This window comes from Myripristis murdjan, chromosome 15 (genome assembly GCF_902150065.1).
Source record: "Myripristis murdjan chromosome 15, fMyrMur1.1, whole genome shotgun sequence".
NCBI lineage: Eukaryota > Metazoa > Chordata > Actinopteri > Holocentriformes > Holocentridae > Myripristis > Myripristis murdjan.
The window spans coordinates 26,874,349-26,893,990 of record NC_043994.1 but is presented as its reverse complement, the minus strand read 5'-3'; the positions used below and the strand labels follow the sequence as shown (position 1 = coordinate 26,893,990).

Below are 19,642 nucleotides of genomic sequence, written 5' to 3'. Positions count from 1 at the left end.
CAGCTCTGAGCTTATTTTAGACATTGCATAACGATGTTTCATAACCAAAATCCTGAAGAGACAGTGTGCTCATTATGTCATTAAAAGATTTCAATTTCTGTGTAATAGTTCTCTGCAGTGATGCTTTCATGCCAAAATGCACAAAATATTTTATGTTATATAATTATAGTATTATAATAGCATTGTAAAATCTGTGATCTTAGACTTTGTCTTGTTCTATGAGTCTGTTTTTCATGTTGAGGATACAGCTATGAGTTTAATCAAATTATTCTCATGAACACAACCAGTAAAAACCTTGTATTTATTAGTGAATTGTGTAGTAAACACAATCAGCCCCCAGTCTGGACCAGGAGGAGCCAGAGCCCTCCATCCTTTTTTGTGATTTTTCTGGTACAGGTCGGTGGCTGCAGGTAGAAAATCGGACATAATCTCTGTTGCTGTTTCACAGAACTGTCAGATCTGGATGCTTTCTGGCACAAACGTGTAAAAATAAATTTCTATTCATTTCTTTTCAAAATTAGCTTCAATTATTCAGTGTTCTGTGCTCTTCAGGAAAAACTTGCATGTGTAAATAATCTTCAGCTGAAAAATAAGGCCTATAACTACTGATATATTAATTACTGTAATTACTTTACGTATTCTAATTACTCTAATTATACTTTATATAGGATAATAAATTTCCATAGATCTCTTTTAAAGATCTCTTCACTGATTTGTTGTTATCATAATTCTTTATCATTACTATCTGGAGATCCTGCATTTCCTCGTTCATATCACCTGCATATTGTATTATTTTTCTAAATGATCATGCAAAGTAAAGCATCTATCCTCACTCTTTCACTATATTTTAGATTAATTCTGACTGTTCTAAATCTAAAAAAAAAAAAAAAAAAAACAGCTTGTGACTCTTGCTGATATTATTTTCCATGTGTTCCACTCAGATATTTAGGATTCATCACTAACAAAGCCATTTTATTGTCACAATTTTGAATGTCACACCAGATGATATTGTGTCGCACCACAGGATGAAGCGCACCACACCATACAACAGCTTGTCAGCACAAAAATGAGGATTATTCAGTTCAAGAAAAATCAGACAAAAATGTGGAACATTGTGCAACTAAACATTTTACAGCACACATTCATATATAACAAATATAACAAATTTAAATTCAGTTTACGTTTTGATTTATCTCATTTATTACAAATGTAAATGAGTAAATGTGTTAAAAAGCCACTCAGTCTTTCTTGTTATGTCAGCTGTAGACTTTGTGTCTGTGTGATGAGCTGCAACAACTGATCCAGGTTCTGCTGCAGCACATGTAAGGAGAAAAAAAGGACAAAACATGCATTAAACTTAAATATTAGTTATAAAAAATAAGAATAAACTGTTAGCTAAAATGAATAATAATGCTGTCTATAGGAAAATAAGTTCATATCATACAGAGTGCCAAGCAGACTTAGATTAAATGTAAAAATAACAAAAAGGTCATTTATCTGTGGCATTTTATATATATATATATATATATATATATATATATATATAAAGCATCACATCAGATGATACTGGAAGAGGACACTAAAAAGATTTGATTTATTAAAAAAATGGCAAAAGATAACTCACCTTGTAGGCCCTCTGAAGGTCTGTCTGGAAATTTTCTGTATGTCCATGTTGAACGAGGACTCCTCCTCCCCCGAGGGTTTCCAAACAATTGTCTGTAAAATAGCACAAAACAATGTCACTCCATATCAAATCGATTTTTGGGACGAAATCATTTTGATCAGTGCTGACTCAAAACATTATGCCTGGACTTGTAAAAGACCAGCATCACAAATAGACGCCTGTATTGTCATTCTGTTCCTCACTGAGAGTTGCATTTATTTGATTTTTTTTTTTTTATTATTTATTTTTCTTAGTTTTATTCAAGTTTAAAGTTTGTGAAATGTGCATGGGACAGTCCCAACATGAGTTTTTCATTCTCTCTCTCTCTCTCTCTCTCTCTCACACACACACACACACACACACACACACACACACACACACATACGTATATTTATATACACTTATATAAATTCCAGCAGAGGGCAGCATACAGCTATTGAGATCTTACAGGTTATAGTATCTACAATATACCTCACCTTTAAATTACTAGGCCTACACACCTATATATATAATAGATTTTTTTTTTTTTTTTTTTTTTGCCTTTTTGCCTTTTTGCCGTTTTGCTCTCTAAGAGTTAGGAGCCCACTGTCTTCTACATTTTTCAGTTTGTCTGTCTGTCAAACTTGTTAAATATCAGATGACCACGTTTAACTTCACTGTAAATTTCATGGTCAAGAACTGTTGTTCCTTTACGGTGAATTACTACGACAAAAACAAAACTATGACAAAAACAGATCAATTCTAAACCTTTACAGTACAGTACACTTTACAGTAGTTTACAGCACAGTACAGTTATGGTATATATTTATGGTTTAGGGTCTGTTTTTGCTGAATGGTGAAAGGTTTTGTACTGTAAATTTAAATGTACATGAGAGAAATCTGTAATTTAAACAGAATAACACCTTTAAGGTTAGGGTAATTACATACTTTTGAAATAATTTGTATAAATGTGACATGTTTTTCATCTTTTTCGTAACTTTTTAAATGATTGTTGCAACATTTTTGGTACTTTGAGGTGGGAACTCTAACGCTACATCCCTTTCTACATCACTACGGTTAAAATCCACTTGGTAGAAATAAAAGTTGCAGCTGCATATACGATTCTATATTTTCACTCAGAGCAAGTGATTGTCATTTTCAACAGCGGCACCTCACTCTGTGACGAAAAACAAACAAACAAAAAAAAACTTCTCTTTATTCCAACATGTGGAAACACCCAAACAGCCCATTAAAAATAACAGGATCACACCTGAAAAGGTGCTTTTAAATTCACTTTTTCAAATTCACACTGACGGAAGAGAAATAATAAAGGTCTGTTCAATTTAGATCACCTTGTTCTTGAGATTTTCATTCATGTCTAAAAAAAAATCACATTTATGGCAGAAGCATTAATAGGATTCGTCCTCTGGGATGGTTAGCCTCTGAGAAATGAATAAAGGCTGTGATATGACAGATATGACTGTCTTCAATCATCTTTTAGAGCACCATGAAATGTTATGAGAAGGGTTAGGGCATGACACCAAGGTCATTCATGAAGTCACGCCATCTTTTCCACCTCACCTTCATCTTGATGTTGCTCCTCGCTGGTTTGTATCGTATGGATTACACTTTGCAGGAGTTTCAACAATACAAAGAAAAAAATAGATTTATGTGTCTGCACCCAGCCACTGAGGAAGCTTAGGGCCCTTTAGGCGTGACTTTTGCTCCTTTTCTGGCATTCTACCGCCAAGAAAATAGTTTGATAAGCTCTGCTGATGTGCAAACAATCAACAAACAGAGCACAAAAACTGTCAGTAAAATTTAAAATGTAAAACTTGTGAGCTGGGCATCATTTTGTTCATCTTCAGACTGGTTTTCTTTTTGGCCACTTTATCATAAATGTTGAGTCGACGTGCTCTCTTTCAGTTTCAGCTTAGAAGTGTCAGAGTGTCACCTTGCTTTATCTGAGCAAGCCTGCAGGTCAGCAGATTAGACCCACTGAGACACAGATAAACAGAGAAAGTGTTTCATATTGTTATCAACTATATATTATATACCACGCTACACTTATTAACTAATAATATGAATGCATGCATTAATACTACTACATAGTGGTGCTGTGCGTACTCGTGGGCATGCTATATTCATAAAAATCACTTTTTTACTCCCTGATTTACATCATATAGAGCTAACTTAACCCTCCTGTGCAAATTTACAAACATTTTTTTATCAGTTAGGGCCAATTTGACCCAGTAATTTAAACCTCTGGAAAATCATCGTCATAAAAATGGTTACCCAAGCACTTTATGTATCAGGTACTTTATGTTCCTTGCTGACAACCTAAACAACCCTTTAGTTAAAACATAAGCGACCCCCCCATATGCAGCAAAATTCTTGTAGGCGGTGAGGGCCCTAAAGCAAAGGGGAAGCTTTGTAAAGACTATAAATGTCATATTACAGTTCTTCAGTTAAAACAACAGCTAAAACAAATGTGTGTATAATGTGGATAATTCTTATATATTTTATAGAGCTAAAAAAAAAAAAAAAGCCTGAGGTCAAACTGACGCCAAAGAAACACTGAAAACATATCATCACGTTAACGTCATGTTTACCCAGACTTGCCTATTAAATTAGGAAAAGGTAATAAAATATGACACTATACCATCACAAAATATGAAACTGTGTTAATCATGCATTCAGAGACATTAAACACTGAATGTGGTAAAACTGGTCTCAAAGATAATGCAAGGGTTACATCTAAATTTTGTCGAGCAGGAAAACCTTTGGCTCTTTCAGAACCAAAGTCAGCTCTAATGTTGTAGTTTTTTTTTTTTTTTTGTTTGTTTGTTTGTTTTTTTGTTTTGTTTTTTTCCACTGAACCAAAAATTGGTAGCTTGTAATTGTAGCTGTATCAATATAACAGCAAAATAAAAGTAAATGTGCCTAGGTTAGAATTACAGCTCAGTTAATATTATTTAACATGCACACAAGAATAAAAATATTTGATATTAATCAAAGTATAAATGACATGTAGGGAGGATATTGAGTGTATTAAATAATTAAAAAATAGAAGTTTAGATGAGTGAAAACTATCCTCTGTCGAAGTGTGTGTGTGTGTGTTTTTTTTTTTTTTTTTTTCCTTTGCATTCGTTTCCTCTTTTAACGTGCGCTCTGATTGGCTGTCCCCGCCGCTTGTAGCCAATCAGCCTCCGCCTGCTATGGAGGAAGGAATAAATGCAAGATGGCTCCTCATATAAAAACAGTCTTCTGGGTCGCCCACAACGTGCAACAAAATAACTCTTTATACCTTATCAGGGTGAAGTATTTATCCACGACTAGTTCCGAAGGGTAACTCGAGCTACAGATTGATGTGCGTATGGTAGGCGGCGATATTTGGTGGGAGAAGAAAGAAGAAGAAGAGACAACAGGGGAGAAGTTTGAAGCCATGAATCGGTGGTGAAGACGGTCGGGGTGGTGAGGAGCACACAGCCCGGGCCTCCGCCAGCCAGCTAGCCGCTAGCTCATGACTTCATCTGGCGTTATAAGCCACACTGGAACTACTAACCCTCAAGGTGGAAAAAAATCTCGAATTACCGGCTGCATTTTGAATGTGGGACGTGAAAGGTCATACCTACCCTTGACATTATCGACCACCCATGGCTGTATCAAGGTAACAGTCACTTTCGCCGTAACGTTACCGACTTGGATTCGTGCTAATGCCTGCTAGCTTTTGATTTGGCAAATAATGGCATGGCGACGGCCGACTAGCCGGCTAGCTAAACAATGTATGGTGTCACCGGTTTGCAGGCCAGGCACGTTTTTAATGGGCTTAATGTCACAGCTTCGCCCCGACTTGTGTCCTGTGGGGCTGAATTTCACATTTTGACTTGTCCCCTAAAGACTCGCCTGTTTGTGCTGAACGCCGGCTGGTTAAACATTAAATATTACGAAGTGGTTTCACTTAAGGTTGCTTGCATACATGAGTTACCTGCCAGTGTCATGTAAGTATCAGTGTTGGTCAGCTGGCTCATTTAACAACTTACTGAGCGACTTTATTTGTGCAAATTTAAAAGAGCCGCTTGTGAAACTACAGGTGTTTGCACTCTTTCATATCATAAAGTAGTGGTAAGCTTAGGTAGGTAGGTAGGTAGATACTTTATTCATCCCGCAGGAAATTCACATTTTCTTCAGCAGGATCCACAGATTACAGATTAAGTAAATAAAAAAAATAGAAATAAAGAATAAGATCTAAGTATAACAGAATAAGAATAACCTAACAACAGAATAACCTAAGTACAACCCAGTGTGCAAAAAGCAATGTGCAACAAAAAAAAAAAAAAACAGAAAAAACCGTGTGCATGGGTGTATAAAATGTGCATAGAGGTAGGTCAATGTGCAAATTTAGAAGAAATATACAGTATACACATGATAAATAGCAGTAAGCAATATAAACACTATGAACAAGGATTATAAAAAGATAGGAATATGAACAATTTCAACAGAAGTATTAACAGTTAAACAGAAGTAATAACAGTTAAACAGCAGTGGAAAATAACCTAACCTGAGGAACACACGCTCCGACCGAGGTTCAGAGTTAGTGTGAAACCATGAGACCAAGACCGTCGACAGAACCTGACGCCCGGTACTGGGAATTCAGAAACTGTCAGACTTGATCCAGCCTCATGCAGTTTAGCAGTCTGCATCATCGTTTTTAGACAACTTTTAGCTAGTGCAAGGTGCTATTTTTTCGGTGTGAATGTTTGTTGTGGTGATTGCACGTTGTCCGAAGACGTCTTCCGCTTTGCATTGCAAAGTAGAATCATCTGCAGTTCAGCACATGGGCCATTTAAAGTATTAGTGGGACCTGGGCTCAGGCGCGCACAGCCTTAATCCACTCTAATTATATTAATAGACTGCTAATGACTTCACTCAACACCGGGTTACCTCGGTACAGTGCTAAATAGTTAATGTGGAATAATCCCACGGTATACATTGGTGTTTTCCATGCTTTTTGTCATATGAACAAAAAAATCTGAAATGCCAGCACGTGGCTGTGGTATGATTTCCTCTAATGTCGTTGTGATTTACAGTTTGGGGATTTGGGAAGTGTAAAGATGTACATACATAGAGAGACTGATTGCTACATGCACACTCTCAAAATGAATCATTTTTGGCCTCTTCATTGTGTTGATGTCATAGCCTTTTTTAAAATGCACGTGTTGTTTATATGTAATAAGTTAAGTTTGTGTTGCACTGAATTAGAAGGAGTTTACGTGGCCTCACCAAATTATATGAAGTGCAGAGGTTGGACATTTGATTCATTATAGACCTATTAATGAACTGAACAGAAGAACCAACATGTTGCTTGGGCAAAACTGTTTGTTGTGCTGTCATTTATGTGTCTTCCCCCTGCATCTTTTTAGACTTGACCGTTTGTTCATCCTGCTTGACACCGGCACAACCCCAGTAACCAGGAAGGCAGCAGCCCAGCAGCTTGGAGATGTAGTGAAACTCCACCCACATGAACTCAACAACCTCCTGTCGAAGGTTTGTCTGATACTCTTGATCAAACGCTCCCTTGAGGCCTCCATCTCCACCGATGAACCACATCGTAGTTGAAGCTCCACACACACATCGTAGTTTCTGCAGCGCGTTGGGGTTGCTGTGCACAGACTATCAGGGTCCCTCTAATTGGACTTCTGTCAAACTAATGATCCTTGATGAAACAGACAGAAACATCTATTTGTCAGCCTAACTTAATATTAGTCAGGAAAACTTTGATGCATTTGACTGTTTGCAGTCAAGAGTGCAAAATGTAAAAATTAATAACAATGTAATGTCAATTAGTGTTAATATAGCATCTCTTGTAAATTATCTGTACCTTGATGGTCAGTGCCTGTATGTGTTAATTACCCAGCAGTTTTCACACCCATCGCTAGATCTTGACAAAAGGAATAAGTTCAGTCTATGATAGATCAGGTGATGCACAGTGGAACTTGCTTGTATTAATGATTGTAGGAATGAATAGTAAGTCATGCCTTTGTCTTTTCTGTCGATCAAAAGGTTTTGACCTATCTAAGGAGTCCCAACTGGGACACCCGTATTGCAGCAGGCCAAGCCGTAGAAGCCATTGTGAAGAACATCCCAGAGTGGGACCCGGCCCCTAAGCCAAAAGAAGGTGAGCTATCAAACCTGTTGAGCAAGGCACCACCATTCTTTTGCTTAAATTAAATTTTAGGCATACATGCCACAGTAAATACTGAATTTCCATTTAGATGATCTTGTGAAATAGTTACTAGCCTTGTTTAGCCTCTGAGCATAAGAGGCTCAGTGCTCACAGGCAAATGTCTATCCTGGGTGGAGTTAATATATTGAGATGTCAATCAGGTGCGCTGTTTCACATAAGCGCTTGAAGATGACAAAAGGAACCAGCGTGAAATGGTTCATGTTAACATTTACTCAGGACATGTTTTAACAAATGCCCTCATAATATGTACAAAATGTCATGGATGATAATCTGTCATGCAAGTGTGCTGTTTATGCGAGGAATACAGATGGTTAGTTGTCAGCTGTGGAAACATAACAGCTCTGTTTTCACACTCATGTTTGGCTTACAGTATGGCTTTGTGTTTTATTAAGCATGTAGAGTGACAAGTGAGCAGTAATGTGACTGGTCCTGTTTGTCCCCGCAGAGTCCTGTGACGACTTATCTCCAGAGGACTCCGCTTGTGATCGCTTGAGTTTCTACCACTTTGACATCTCCCGCCTCCTCAAACACGGGGCCTCTCTGCTGGGATCTGCTGGGGCTGAGTTTGAGCTGCAGGATGACAAATCTGGTACAAAGACTTTCCTTTACATGAACTTTGAATTCATTTACCCCTCTGCCGCCACCACCCGCTCACTCAGACACTCATACACAGAACTGCAAAATTAATATTTATCAGTATTGCTCAGACCAAAAAAACTCAACAGTACAAAACAAATACAGTTCTAATCACCAAAAATGTCTCTGTATTGGATTAATATCCAATGGATATCAAAATAAGAGCCCTTCTTGAATTGCAACAACTGCTGCAGTTGGCCAAGGGGTGAACCTTACCCCCACGCTCATTGCGGTTACATATCTCCATGATCTTAATTTCTTATGAAAGGTCGCAAGCTGTGGAAAGGGAAGTGATTCATTTCAGTCATTTAATGTGTAAGAGTGGAGCACTGTGCAGCTTTGTTTCTCTTTGGGTTTCTGTTTGAGCAGAGTGACAGATTTTTATTCTTTTTTTAGTCTTCATGCCTCCCCACGTGTCAGTTGTGAGTTTGAAAGCACCAAGGTGGGGGCCTTTGTCATGATTTGGTGCTAAGCAATTTTGTTGAGATTTAGACTTTTCATAACATTTGTAGTCAAATGTTGTCATTCAGTGCTAATTAATTAACCGTCATCGCATTAGCCGAGGGAGAATCAACTCTTTACGCTAAACCAAAAGTGCCACAGACCTGACTGGACCACTTGAACTTTGTGACCACCAGGAATTTGAATGCAATTTGAATAGAGAAGTTCATTCATTTTATTTATTGGGTGTCATTTGAATGTGAATGTCCGCTGTTTGCAGTTGCCTGCGTTATGCTTTGTCTTTCCAGCATTCACTGCCCTGTGATGTGGTTTCACTTTTTGTTCAAGGTCGCTTGTGCTATTTTAGTGTACTGTATTTGACAAGTTCTGTGTGACTGACTGTATTTGTTTTGTGGCTGCAGCGTCACTCTTTCCCACTTCCTAGTTACATGTAGCCCTAGAGTCACACATCCATGTTCATGTTCACCTCTTTAGCACATAGTCTGCAGAAATATTCCTCTCACAGTCACAGTGAACTCTGCTAGTATTCCTCCATCTTTTCAACTATTTAACACCAAGCCCTGTCTCTTTGTTTCTTCCTCCCAGGTGAGGTGGACCCTAAGGAGCGCCTGGCACGTCAGAGGAAGCTCCTCCAGAGGAAGTTGGGTCTGGACATGGGTGCCGCTATTGGCATGGACACGGAGGAGCTTTTCAATGACGAGGACCTGGACTATACCTGCCAATCCAGTGGGCCCAGAGCCCACGGAGGCAAGGCCACACCTGGATCCAGCTCTCGCAACCATGTGGTGAGTTTCCTTGCTCCAACCCCTGCACACTGATTCACCAGACCTTTCAGCATGCACGTTGTGTCCTTTGCCTCACTGAATTGTTTAATGAAAGAAGAAAAGGTGAAACTTTAAGTCTATGCATCGGCAAGCTTTAGTCTTGGGACCCCCTTTCACTGCATAACAAGAAACAAGAATTGTCCCAAATCAGAGCAAACAGAAGCTTTAGGTGCTAGGTCTGGTTCTAGTTATTGTTTGTGTTTCAGCTGACTTCAGAGGAACCATGTTTTACAGGTTTGTTTATGTACGCTTGGTCCTTTTATCAGTTGAATGTTGCTGTGTAGGCAGATATTTTGGCTGGGCCTGAAAAACCTGGCCAAGTTGAGGTAGACTGGACTGAGTCTAGAGGAGGAACGCAGGCTGTGACTTGCTGTGACAGAGGCTGCTGTGGAGATAAGCAGTGCCTAGTCATAAATGTGAGTCACATCATGTTGTATTGTCATTCTGTACCTTTTTGCATAACAGCAGAGAAGACTTGTCTGGACAGGAAATGTTTTCAGGAAGTTTTACTTAACGGTGCAGTTCTTATTGCCCTACCTTATGTTGCATCTGGTGTGTATGTATGTGTTCAGTTACACTTGAAAATGATGAATCAACTCTGCTGTTTTTTGTTTTTTCAGACCATGCAAGCTGCTGAGTTGATAGACTCTGAATTCCGGCCAGGCATGAGCAATCGTCAGAAGAATAAGGCGAAGAGGATGGCTAAACTAGTGGCAAAGCAAAGATCTAGAGATGTAGATCCCAATGAAAAAAGGTAAGCTTTGTACTGAACTTTCTAACAAGTGTCTTTTAGTTGCAGAAAACCTCTCAGCAGTTAGCGTTAGATGCGCTCCATTTAGATGCGCCGACATGCTGTTTCTTGCATAACAGCAAGGGCAGACTGTTTAAATGGAGTGTGTGTAGCAGCTGTGTGTTAAAGTAGTCATGTTAGAGTAGCTGCTGGCTGTTACACCATTTGGTAACTGTAGCTGTGAAACAAACAAACCATAAATTAACCATTATTGGCAAAGCTGCACTTAAAAATAATCTTCGTGCTTCTGCAGGCATTGTGGTAATTTCAATGTGTTTTATTGTAATATGTGCAACTGGGTCAAGTGTTAAGTTCTCTGTTCAGTTAGTTATTTGTGCCTCTGCTTATTTGGCTCATATTTTAATTGAGAGTTGTATTGCACTGGCAGCTCCACCTGAGCTTCATTCTCGTCAATCCGCCTCCCAGTGCACATATCTCTGCAGACAGCGGAGTTGTACCTTGGAGTTGTACCTCGACTTGCCATATTGAACAGAGGCTGCATTTTATTTAACTTTTCAGAACATGGGTGAAAATAAAGAGCAGTGCTTCACATCTAACACAATGTGTGTCCTCGTTGTTAATTTATATAGAACACAGAGTTTATTGTTAGAATTGTTGGCAGAGAAAATGACTCATCGATACTCTTCTCATTTTAGTAATGACAGTTTTGAGGGTGAACCAGAGGAAAAAAGAAGGAAAACCACCAATGTAGTTATTGACCAACCGGCAACAGAGCTTAAAGTCTTAATCGATAACGTTCCAGATAACTCCAGCCTCTTGGAGGAGGTAAGTAATTAATTAAAATTCTTTCAACAGTTTGACTGTAATAAGTCAGTAATATAAAGTGCTGAACACTGTACATTTACTACAAATAGAAGAAGCACATCTGATGCAATGTGTGAATAATCTTTTTCAAATGTTTTCAAATGATGCACGGATGTCTGTGTTTTGTCTTCAGACACTTGGCTGGCCTCTGGAGAGCTTCTGTGAGGAGCTCTGCAATGACCTCTTCAACCCATCATGGGAGGTAAAAACAAATCAGTTTTTTTAATAGCTTGGATTCTTACCCATATAGTGACACTTTCATCTGTTTATCTGTTAACTGAATATCAATTTTGAGTGTGTGCAGATGAAAGTAATTAGGCCAAAATGAATTGCTACTTTCTATTGTATCTCTTGTAAACAACGTGTCCTGCCTTGATTAATAAACCTGGTTGTTTACAGGTCCGTCACGGTGCAGGCACAGGTCTCAGAGAAATCCTCAAGTCCCATGGTGCTGGGGGTGGAAAGCTGGTGGGATGCACTGCAGAACAGGTATGTCGTGTGTTTTTTTTGTTTGTTTGTTTTTGGCATTTCATTGTTATATGAGAATTAAACATGCAGCTAACTGTAGATTTTATTGTTATTTTTTTGGCCTGGGCTCAGATGTCACGGCAACATCAGGAGTGGTTGGAGGACCTGGTCATCCGACTGCTTTGTGTATTCGCTCTGGACCGCTTTGGAGACTTTGTATCTGATGAGGTGGGTCTTTCACCCATCCTTGTACCACCGTCACCTTGGATCAGTGTTGCAAGGGCCTCAATGGAAACATGTTTGTCACTCTGTGTCATCCTTGAATTTGTAACACCTGTGACTTTTGTATAAATAAGGATTTGACACAATGCTGGTTTTTGAAAGGCTATGTTGATGCCAGTGCCTGATATTTAATTACACGTTACACAAATAACATTTTAATGTAACACTGGTGGTCATTATTTCAAAATTTTATGCCAAAAAAATGAATGTTCCATGTTTTCCTCTGAATTTTATTTTGACAAAGAGTAAGAAATCATCTCAAATTTTGTCTATTATTAGCACCCGCCATCAGGGATGACTGGATCACTATCCTAAACCCAACAGTCAACCTTTGTTTTACAGATTCAAATCAGTATCACCAAGATATAGCATAATCTTTCCAAAATTATTGGGCTAACTTTCTAACACTGGTTTGTGGAATATTGCTAAGTAGCATCTTCAGCCAGTGAACCTAATCATTGATCCTGGTGCAGGGTTTGGTTGGAATAGCGATCTGCATAATTTTGGGTTCCTATGTCTCCTAAATATTCATTTTTCAATTTCCACTATCCACTGGTTTCTCCTTTGAAACCAGTGATAAGTATAAAGTTATGCATCTATATTAAACTCTCTATCCAAATTAATCTTTTGTCTTTTTGTCTATATTCCATATCTTCTTTCCCTTCACCAGGTGGTGGCTCCTGTCAGGGAGACGTGTGCCCAGACGCTGGGTGTGGCCCTCCGCCACATGACTGAAAATGGTGTTTCCATGACCGTGGACGTCCTGCTGAAGCTGCTAACTGAGGACCAGTGGGAGGTCCGTCACGGAGGTTTGCTGGGGATCAAGTACGCCCTTGCTGTCCGACAGGTACCACCTGTTCTTTGTGTGTGTGTGTGTTCTGCTTTTCAGTTAGTGTAGCAGGGTTTCACACAGTTACAGTTTGAACACCATATGGTCCTGAATATCAATGTCTGTGTGGGAGGAGCACATGCGCTACTTGAGATTCACATTAGGAGTAAACTTTCTCAGTCTGGGAGAAGATGTGGTCATCATGCCGATATGTCACTGCAAAGGCCATCCTGTGTTCTCTCTCCTCATAAGTCTTCATCTGCCCCTCTGTCTCAGGACCTGATCTCTCTGTTACTGCCGCGTGTGCTCCCTGCCATCACCGAGGGCCTTCAGGATCTCGATGATGATGTGAGGGCTGTGGCAGCTGCAGCCCTTATCCCTGTGGTGGATGGTTTGGTACAGCTCCTGCCCAATAAGGTCAGAAAGCCACGAGTAACAACTTTTTCACAGTTAACATTGCATTCTCATTGAGTTGTTCGTATCTGGTTGATGTAGCGTGTCACCTGTAAACACCCATTTTGCATTGCCCCCATTTTAAAATGCTTTCAGTTTTCAACTTCTCTGTGTGTGTTTCGCAGATCCCTTTCATAGTGAACACATTATGGGATGCTCTCTTGGAGCTGGACGACCTCACAGCCTCCACCAACAGCATCATGACCCTGCTGTCCTCGCTGCTGACCTACCCCCAAGTCCGACAATGCAGGTCAGTTCCATTGACGTAAACGCAAACATGTGTAAACAGTGCATGATAATTCCTTATTTCTTTGAAGATGGCTGAGTGTAGAGCCAAGCAATATGTTGTTGTTTATCAGAGTCAGTACGCATTGATGGTTGTGCCCTAAAATGAGTGTCTGGGTCCTTAACAGATAATAAGTTTGCAAGTATTCAACTATTAGGTGTACAGCTTATTCCCTAATTTGCTAATAAATTAAAAACTCAAGGTCATCACATTTTTAAATGTAAAACATGTACCACAGAGTATTGCAATTAATTAGCTGTACCAAAGCAACAATTACTGTAAATACATGAGACCATGGTGAAAACAACTGGTACATTCTGTCCATACTGATGATATTCTTAGTAGTGGTGTTTCTTAAAATTAGGACCACATTTCTAATCAGCACTTTTGTTTCCTGTTGCAAAAGGGATCTCTGATCTAAGGTTCATTCTTTAGCTTTAGAGCGAAAGAGGAACCATGCTGGAAGTTAATTTGTTTTCATTCATTTCACCAGCTTCAGTTTCCCAAACCACTGGAAGATCAGTGACTCTCACTGTTTTAAACAAACTAAATGATTCCTGCCCAAATCTAATCTTTTAGAATAAAATGTAAAATGTGGTGAATGGGTAAAGACTAGAAATTTTATCTATGTGTTTTTTTTTTTTTTCGTTATACTAATATCTCAAAAATTTGGTAATGATTTATTGATGTTAATACTACAAAATGCTTTTCTAGAAAGTTGTTACCAAACGAGATGATAAAAAAATATGAGTAGTCTTGTATAGACTACAGTATTTATTGATTTAGATCTATGTGGTTGGAGTCACAAAATGTATACCCATACTGTGAGGCTCCCATGTTATTGTCTTTTATGTATATGCATGTGTTTTACAATTTATCTTGCATAACTCTTCCTATCTGTATGTATTGAAAACACATGCTTTCCCGTTACAGCATGCAGCAGTCATTAACAGTCCTGGTCCCTCGGGTTTGGCCGTTCTTGAGACATACCATATCATCAGTAAGACGAGCAGCCCTAGAAACGCTTTTCACACTGCTGTCGAAAGCTGACCAGGTAAACTCGGTTAATAACAGCATATGAATGTTGATGTAGTGTGTATATGCAGTACATTTTTAACATTAAACACAGATGCAGATACAGAAGACTTTATTAATCCCTGAACGGCAATTCAGTTTCTACAGTACATAACTGAAGGATATTAAGCAGGTTTCTTCACCTTGGGTGGTTTGTTGTAATACTGTCTTTTTAATCAGTCAGCAGTGATATCAAATAAACCATCAATTTGTTTAATAATGAGTTTTTTTTTCCCTTCAGAGCTGTGCGCTGTGGCTCAACCCGATTCTGCAAGATATGCTGCGGCACATCTTTCAGTCCTGCATACTGGAGAGCAATCAGGAAATCCTCGACCTCATTCAAAAGGTTTGTTGCATGACACACATCTGCAGAGTAAAATCACCTCTTCTGCATATGCTCAGATGATTGCATTTCCTTCCCTCCAGCAGCTGATTATAAAAGGTTATCTATGACTTTTGTCTATGATTTTCAGAGCTGGTTCTGTATGGGTTAGCCAAAATATCTATAGAGATTTGAGATGATTGCTCAATCACTGGACATTCAGTGTTAAACAGCACACGAGTCTCCATTATTCCCATTATTTTTGCCTTAATGTGCTTGGCCAATTTATATATGTAATTGCTCAGTCACACATAATCCGGTTTGTAGCCTTTTGATTTTTGCATTGTGTTGTTAATGTGTTGTAGGTGTGGATGGAGCTGCTGCGCCAGGCTCCCCAGCAGTATGTGGTAGCAGCCAGCTGTCCATGGATGGGCGCCTGGCTCTGTCTCATGATGCAGGCCTCCCACATTCCCATCGACCTCAACATGCTGCTGGAGGTCAAGGCCCGCTCAAAGGTTAGGCACTATGTTCTGCGAGTCAGCGATGATTGGGGCTTCATTTTGAACTGGAGTCTTGTATTTGTGTGTGTGTGTGTGTGTGTGTGTGTGTGTGTGTCAGTAAATGTAAACTGAAGCTCCATTTTAACAGTGTTTCAATATCAAGAGGGATTTATGAAGATAACACTGCAGTGTGACAAGGGTTAAGAGGAAACGAGGGAGTGGCAAATACCTTTTTTAATAGTAGTTTTAGCCATTCAATTTGATTCACTAGTTGCTAATTCAAGTTTAAGATTTTTTTTTTTAATTAACAGAAACGACTGAGCAATGATCAATTCAGCACTTTTAGGGAAAAAAATCATTCATAAAATAAATATGTGCAATAATATATCTTTTTTTCTTTAGAAAAATGGAAAAAATCAGACAGCAGAATTATTTAAACATTTTTTTTACTTAGAAAAAGAGGAAAAAATAGACAAAGAAGTTGCAATTTTAGCTCACCACAATTTCAGGCTTTTTTTTTTTTTTTTTTTTTTTTTTTTTTTTAAATAAAATTATTTAGTTCAAAATGTTTCATATTAATTCTAGCTGAAATCAGAGCAATTCATTGTGTTTTTTAGCACATTGATGCAATTTAATGTGTTGAATTTCTAATCAGTGCATCAATGCAATGAATGAACTGGTGCATCCCTACTTATTATCAGTTACATTTGAAATTAAACTCGAGCCAAAGTGCCCAGCATCAAGGTTTGCAAAAACACGCCATGTCACACGAGATCTGCATCATATCATACTGTCTCTAAATATTGAGTTGATGGTTTGACATTTGTCACCATTCAATTTGATGCAACAGGATAAAGCTGGTACAAAGGTGCGTCAGGGGACCAATCAAGTGAAGGAGACGGTCCAGGAGTATATAGCGGGCGCGGAGACGGTGACAGACGACCCAGTGACGCGGGACTATGTGGTGGTTCGTGCTCGCCTCATGGCTGCCAAGTAAGTTTGATATATATTTTTCTTTTCCTCTACAGCCATGTAAAACTTCTTACTTCAGGGCACAAGTTAGCAGTATAAAGTAGGTCTATATAAAAATGTGAGTCTTGTGTTGTCTTGTTATTTTCATAATTTCTGAAGGATGTAGATGTCGACTTTGATGGTATCTGCTGAAATTAAGCATTTTTTTTTCTCAAGATGAAGAAAATTGCATTGTATGATGTTGGACTGTTAGAGACAGTGCTAGCATGGTAGTTCTGAGTCTCTTAACGGTGTTTCTTCCCCGACTGTCTGCCATCCAGATTGCTGGGGGCTCTGTGTAGGTGTATCTGTGACCCTCAACTCAACGCGGCATCGCAGGAGATCCGACCGGCCGAGTCTTTGGGCCAGCTGCTGCTCTTCCACCTCAACTCTAAGTCTGCCCTGCAGCGCATAGCCGTGGCCCTGGTGCTCTGCGAGTGGGCCACACTGCAGAAGGTGAAAAGTTAACAATACTATTATGCCTGTATCTACTGTGGAAATATGGTTGAGGCTTGAGGAAAATGTGAGGATTTGGTAGCTGTTAACAATGGTCATTAGTCCTTGAGAGGCCAAATACATCTCCCTTGACCTTTTTTGCCTCTGTGGTCTCTCCCCGTCAGGAGTGTCAAGTGGTGTCAGCCATGGTGCAGCCTCGTCTTTTGGCCATTCTCTCAGAGCACCTGTACTACGATGAGATCGCAATCCCCTTCACACGCATGCAGAACGAGTGCAAGCAGCTCCTGGCCCTGCTGGCTGATGCCAACGTAGACCTTCGAGACCGCCTCAACTGCAGCGTTTTCACCATTGACCAAGCAAACGAGCTGGTGAGACACACACACACATACACACACCTCTACTCCTTTAGGAAACCTGTCTGCTGCATATGATAATGATTGTCTGATGCTGTTCTTTTGTGGTTGCTATCACTGTTGCTCCCTGTCTCTTACCTGCTCATTTTTACATCTTTCAAAATTCAACCCACTTATCACCACTTACTGTATGCTATTTTTTTCTGTGGTAACTCAACAAGCATGGGGAATATGTGTCATGTTATTTTGAGTGGTATGTGCCTCTTCAGAAATTAAAAGCATATTTTTGCTGTCTCATTGGCTGTGCCTGAAGGCTTTTTTTGTTTCACAATTGGCAGTTTGTCCCACAAGTTTTTGTGTAAATTTTGAAAAACAGATGCTATAAACAAAATCTAAATCTCAAAAGTTTATAATTTTCTTTATGACAAATTTGATTGCTTTAACTATCAAAGATCTTTTATCATCCAACACTCATAACATCAATGTCGGTCTTTTCATCTGTAAAAGATGCTCAGGAAATAGCCTCATGACAGTCTGAATCCGCTTGCCACTGTGGCCGGGTAGAGAGAGTTTCACACCCTGACACAATCATGGATTTGCCGGGTCTTATAGGATATCCTCACACGCTTGTTCTTCATTAAGGAAATTCTCACGACATGTTATTAAAAGGCATTTAGAGCTTTTTTTGTGACATGAATGAGCTCGAATGACTTTTCATATTACAGATGAGTCATCGTATAATCCTCGTATTTGCATGCTCCATTTTCACCAAGAGGGTTTTTCTTGGGTTGTTTCTTGTCTGGCTCAGTTTGCTTAGTGTTTCCCCCAGAATTGTTTTAATGGTGGGTGGTGAAGTATTGTTTATGGGGGGGTATTTACAGTTCAGTTCTATTTTTCCTAACAATACCCAATTTCCCCTCGGGGATCAACAAAGTATGTCTGATTCTGATTAGTGCAAGGTTGCCAAATAAAAAGGCATTGAATTCATTTATTTATATACCCTTTGCAAGCTAGGCTATTATTTCAAAATGCATGGGTTTACTACAGTTTACTATGTATTTGCTGATAGTAGGTAGATAATGATGATAATAAGGAGAGGAGACACAGCACCCCAGACTGTGGTTCTGACCTGGTCAATAAATAGTGGGAGAAAGCAGAACATTGTCGCTAATTCAATACTGAAAGGAAATAGCACTGTGTAGATTAATGGCACCTTTACACACAGTCAAAAGGCGTCATTACGCATGACACAAACACGCACACTGCACAGTCGGCTAGGGGGTAGATTACGTATCGTAACAGTCCTATTAAATCGAACTGAACAGTGCACTGCACAGAAAGATTTGTTGCTCAGTTTACGCTGTGAAATCCATCGTCAACCCAAAGGAACTGACAATCGCTTCAATCTTGGCATAATGATGCAGTGACACGGCAGATACAGCGTATCTTTGTGGTTACAGAATACTGTACACAAAATGCCCAGATCAAGTGGTGGGCAGCTCTGTCCTCGTCGTGGGTGGTGTGCCCACCACTGCCTATGGCAGGGGAAACATTGATTGGTAATGGCATTGTTCTGGTAATGGCATTGCACCCAGCTGATTTGCTCTGCCTTTGGAGGTTAATGGATATTGCACTCTATTACAGAAAGCGCTCCTGTTCCAATCTCTGGCACATCACTCACACTCGGCTCCTACTTGTTCCCTAGGTAACCACCATCTTCACAGAGTCAACAGCGGGGCTGAAGGTGAAGTCTGAACAGTGGCAGGCGTTGGACAGTAAACGGCAGCAGGCCCAGGCTACAGTGATGGAAACGAGTACAGAATGGCAGCAGCTCCATCTGCGTGTCCACATGATCACAGCCTGTGCTGTGATCAACCTGCAAGTTCTTCCTGACAAGCTCAACCCGCTGGTCAGGCCTCTGATGGATGCTGTCAAGCGGGAGGAAAACACTCTGGTCCAGGGCTACGCTGCCTCTTTCCTCGCCAAGCTGCTACAGCAGTGTGCTGGACGCTCCCCCTGCCCCAACCCCAAGATCATCAAAAACCTCTGTGCCTCGGCCTGTGTGGATCCCATGGTCACCCCCTCCTCTGCTTGCCCTGTACCCCCAACACAGGAACCTGCTAAGCGTAAGGGTTGCTGAAGCATGGATATTTTTATGCATTTAATTCACCTTGTAACCCCC

At 39.8% G+C, this 19,642-nt stretch overlaps 1 protein-coding gene across 1 annotated transcript in view; it reads left to right on the top strand.

Annotated features, from left to right (window-relative positions):
• Positions 1–4,877: 4,877 nt before the first annotated feature.
• btaf1 (BTAF1 RNA polymerase II, B-TFIID transcription factor-associated) overlaps positions 4,878–19,642 on the top strand; it is a 28,693-nt gene continuing 13,928 nt past the window's right edge. Inside the window, exons 1-20 of the mRNA XM_030070224.1 lie at positions 4,878–5,312; positions 7,066–7,189; positions 7,706–7,820; positions 8,335–8,478; positions 9,573–9,772; positions 10,432–10,565; positions 11,258–11,387; positions 11,560–11,628; positions 11,826–11,915; positions 12,027–12,122; positions 12,847–13,023; positions 13,282–13,422; positions 13,584–13,708; positions 14,678–14,798; positions 15,060–15,164; positions 15,506–15,655; positions 16,491–16,633; positions 16,933–17,107; positions 17,272–17,475; positions 19,166–19,586. Coding sequence (XP_029926084.1) covers positions 5,299–5,312; positions 7,066–7,189; positions 7,706–7,820; positions 8,335–8,478; positions 9,573–9,772; positions 10,432–10,565; positions 11,258–11,387; positions 11,560–11,628; positions 11,826–11,915; positions 12,027–12,122; positions 12,847–13,023; positions 13,282–13,422; positions 13,584–13,708; positions 14,678–14,798; positions 15,060–15,164; positions 15,506–15,655; positions 16,491–16,633; positions 16,933–17,107; positions 17,272–17,475; positions 19,166–19,586 — 2,878 coding nt within the window. The 5' untranslated portion in view covers positions 4,878–5,298. The remainder of the gene's footprint in view (positions 5,313–7,065; positions 7,190–7,705; positions 7,821–8,334; positions 8,479–9,572; positions 9,773–10,431; positions 10,566–11,257; positions 11,388–11,559; positions 11,629–11,825; positions 11,916–12,026; positions 12,123–12,846; positions 13,024–13,281; positions 13,423–13,583; positions 13,709–14,677; positions 14,799–15,059; positions 15,165–15,505; positions 15,656–16,490; positions 16,634–16,932; positions 17,108–17,271; positions 17,476–19,165; positions 19,587–19,642) is intronic.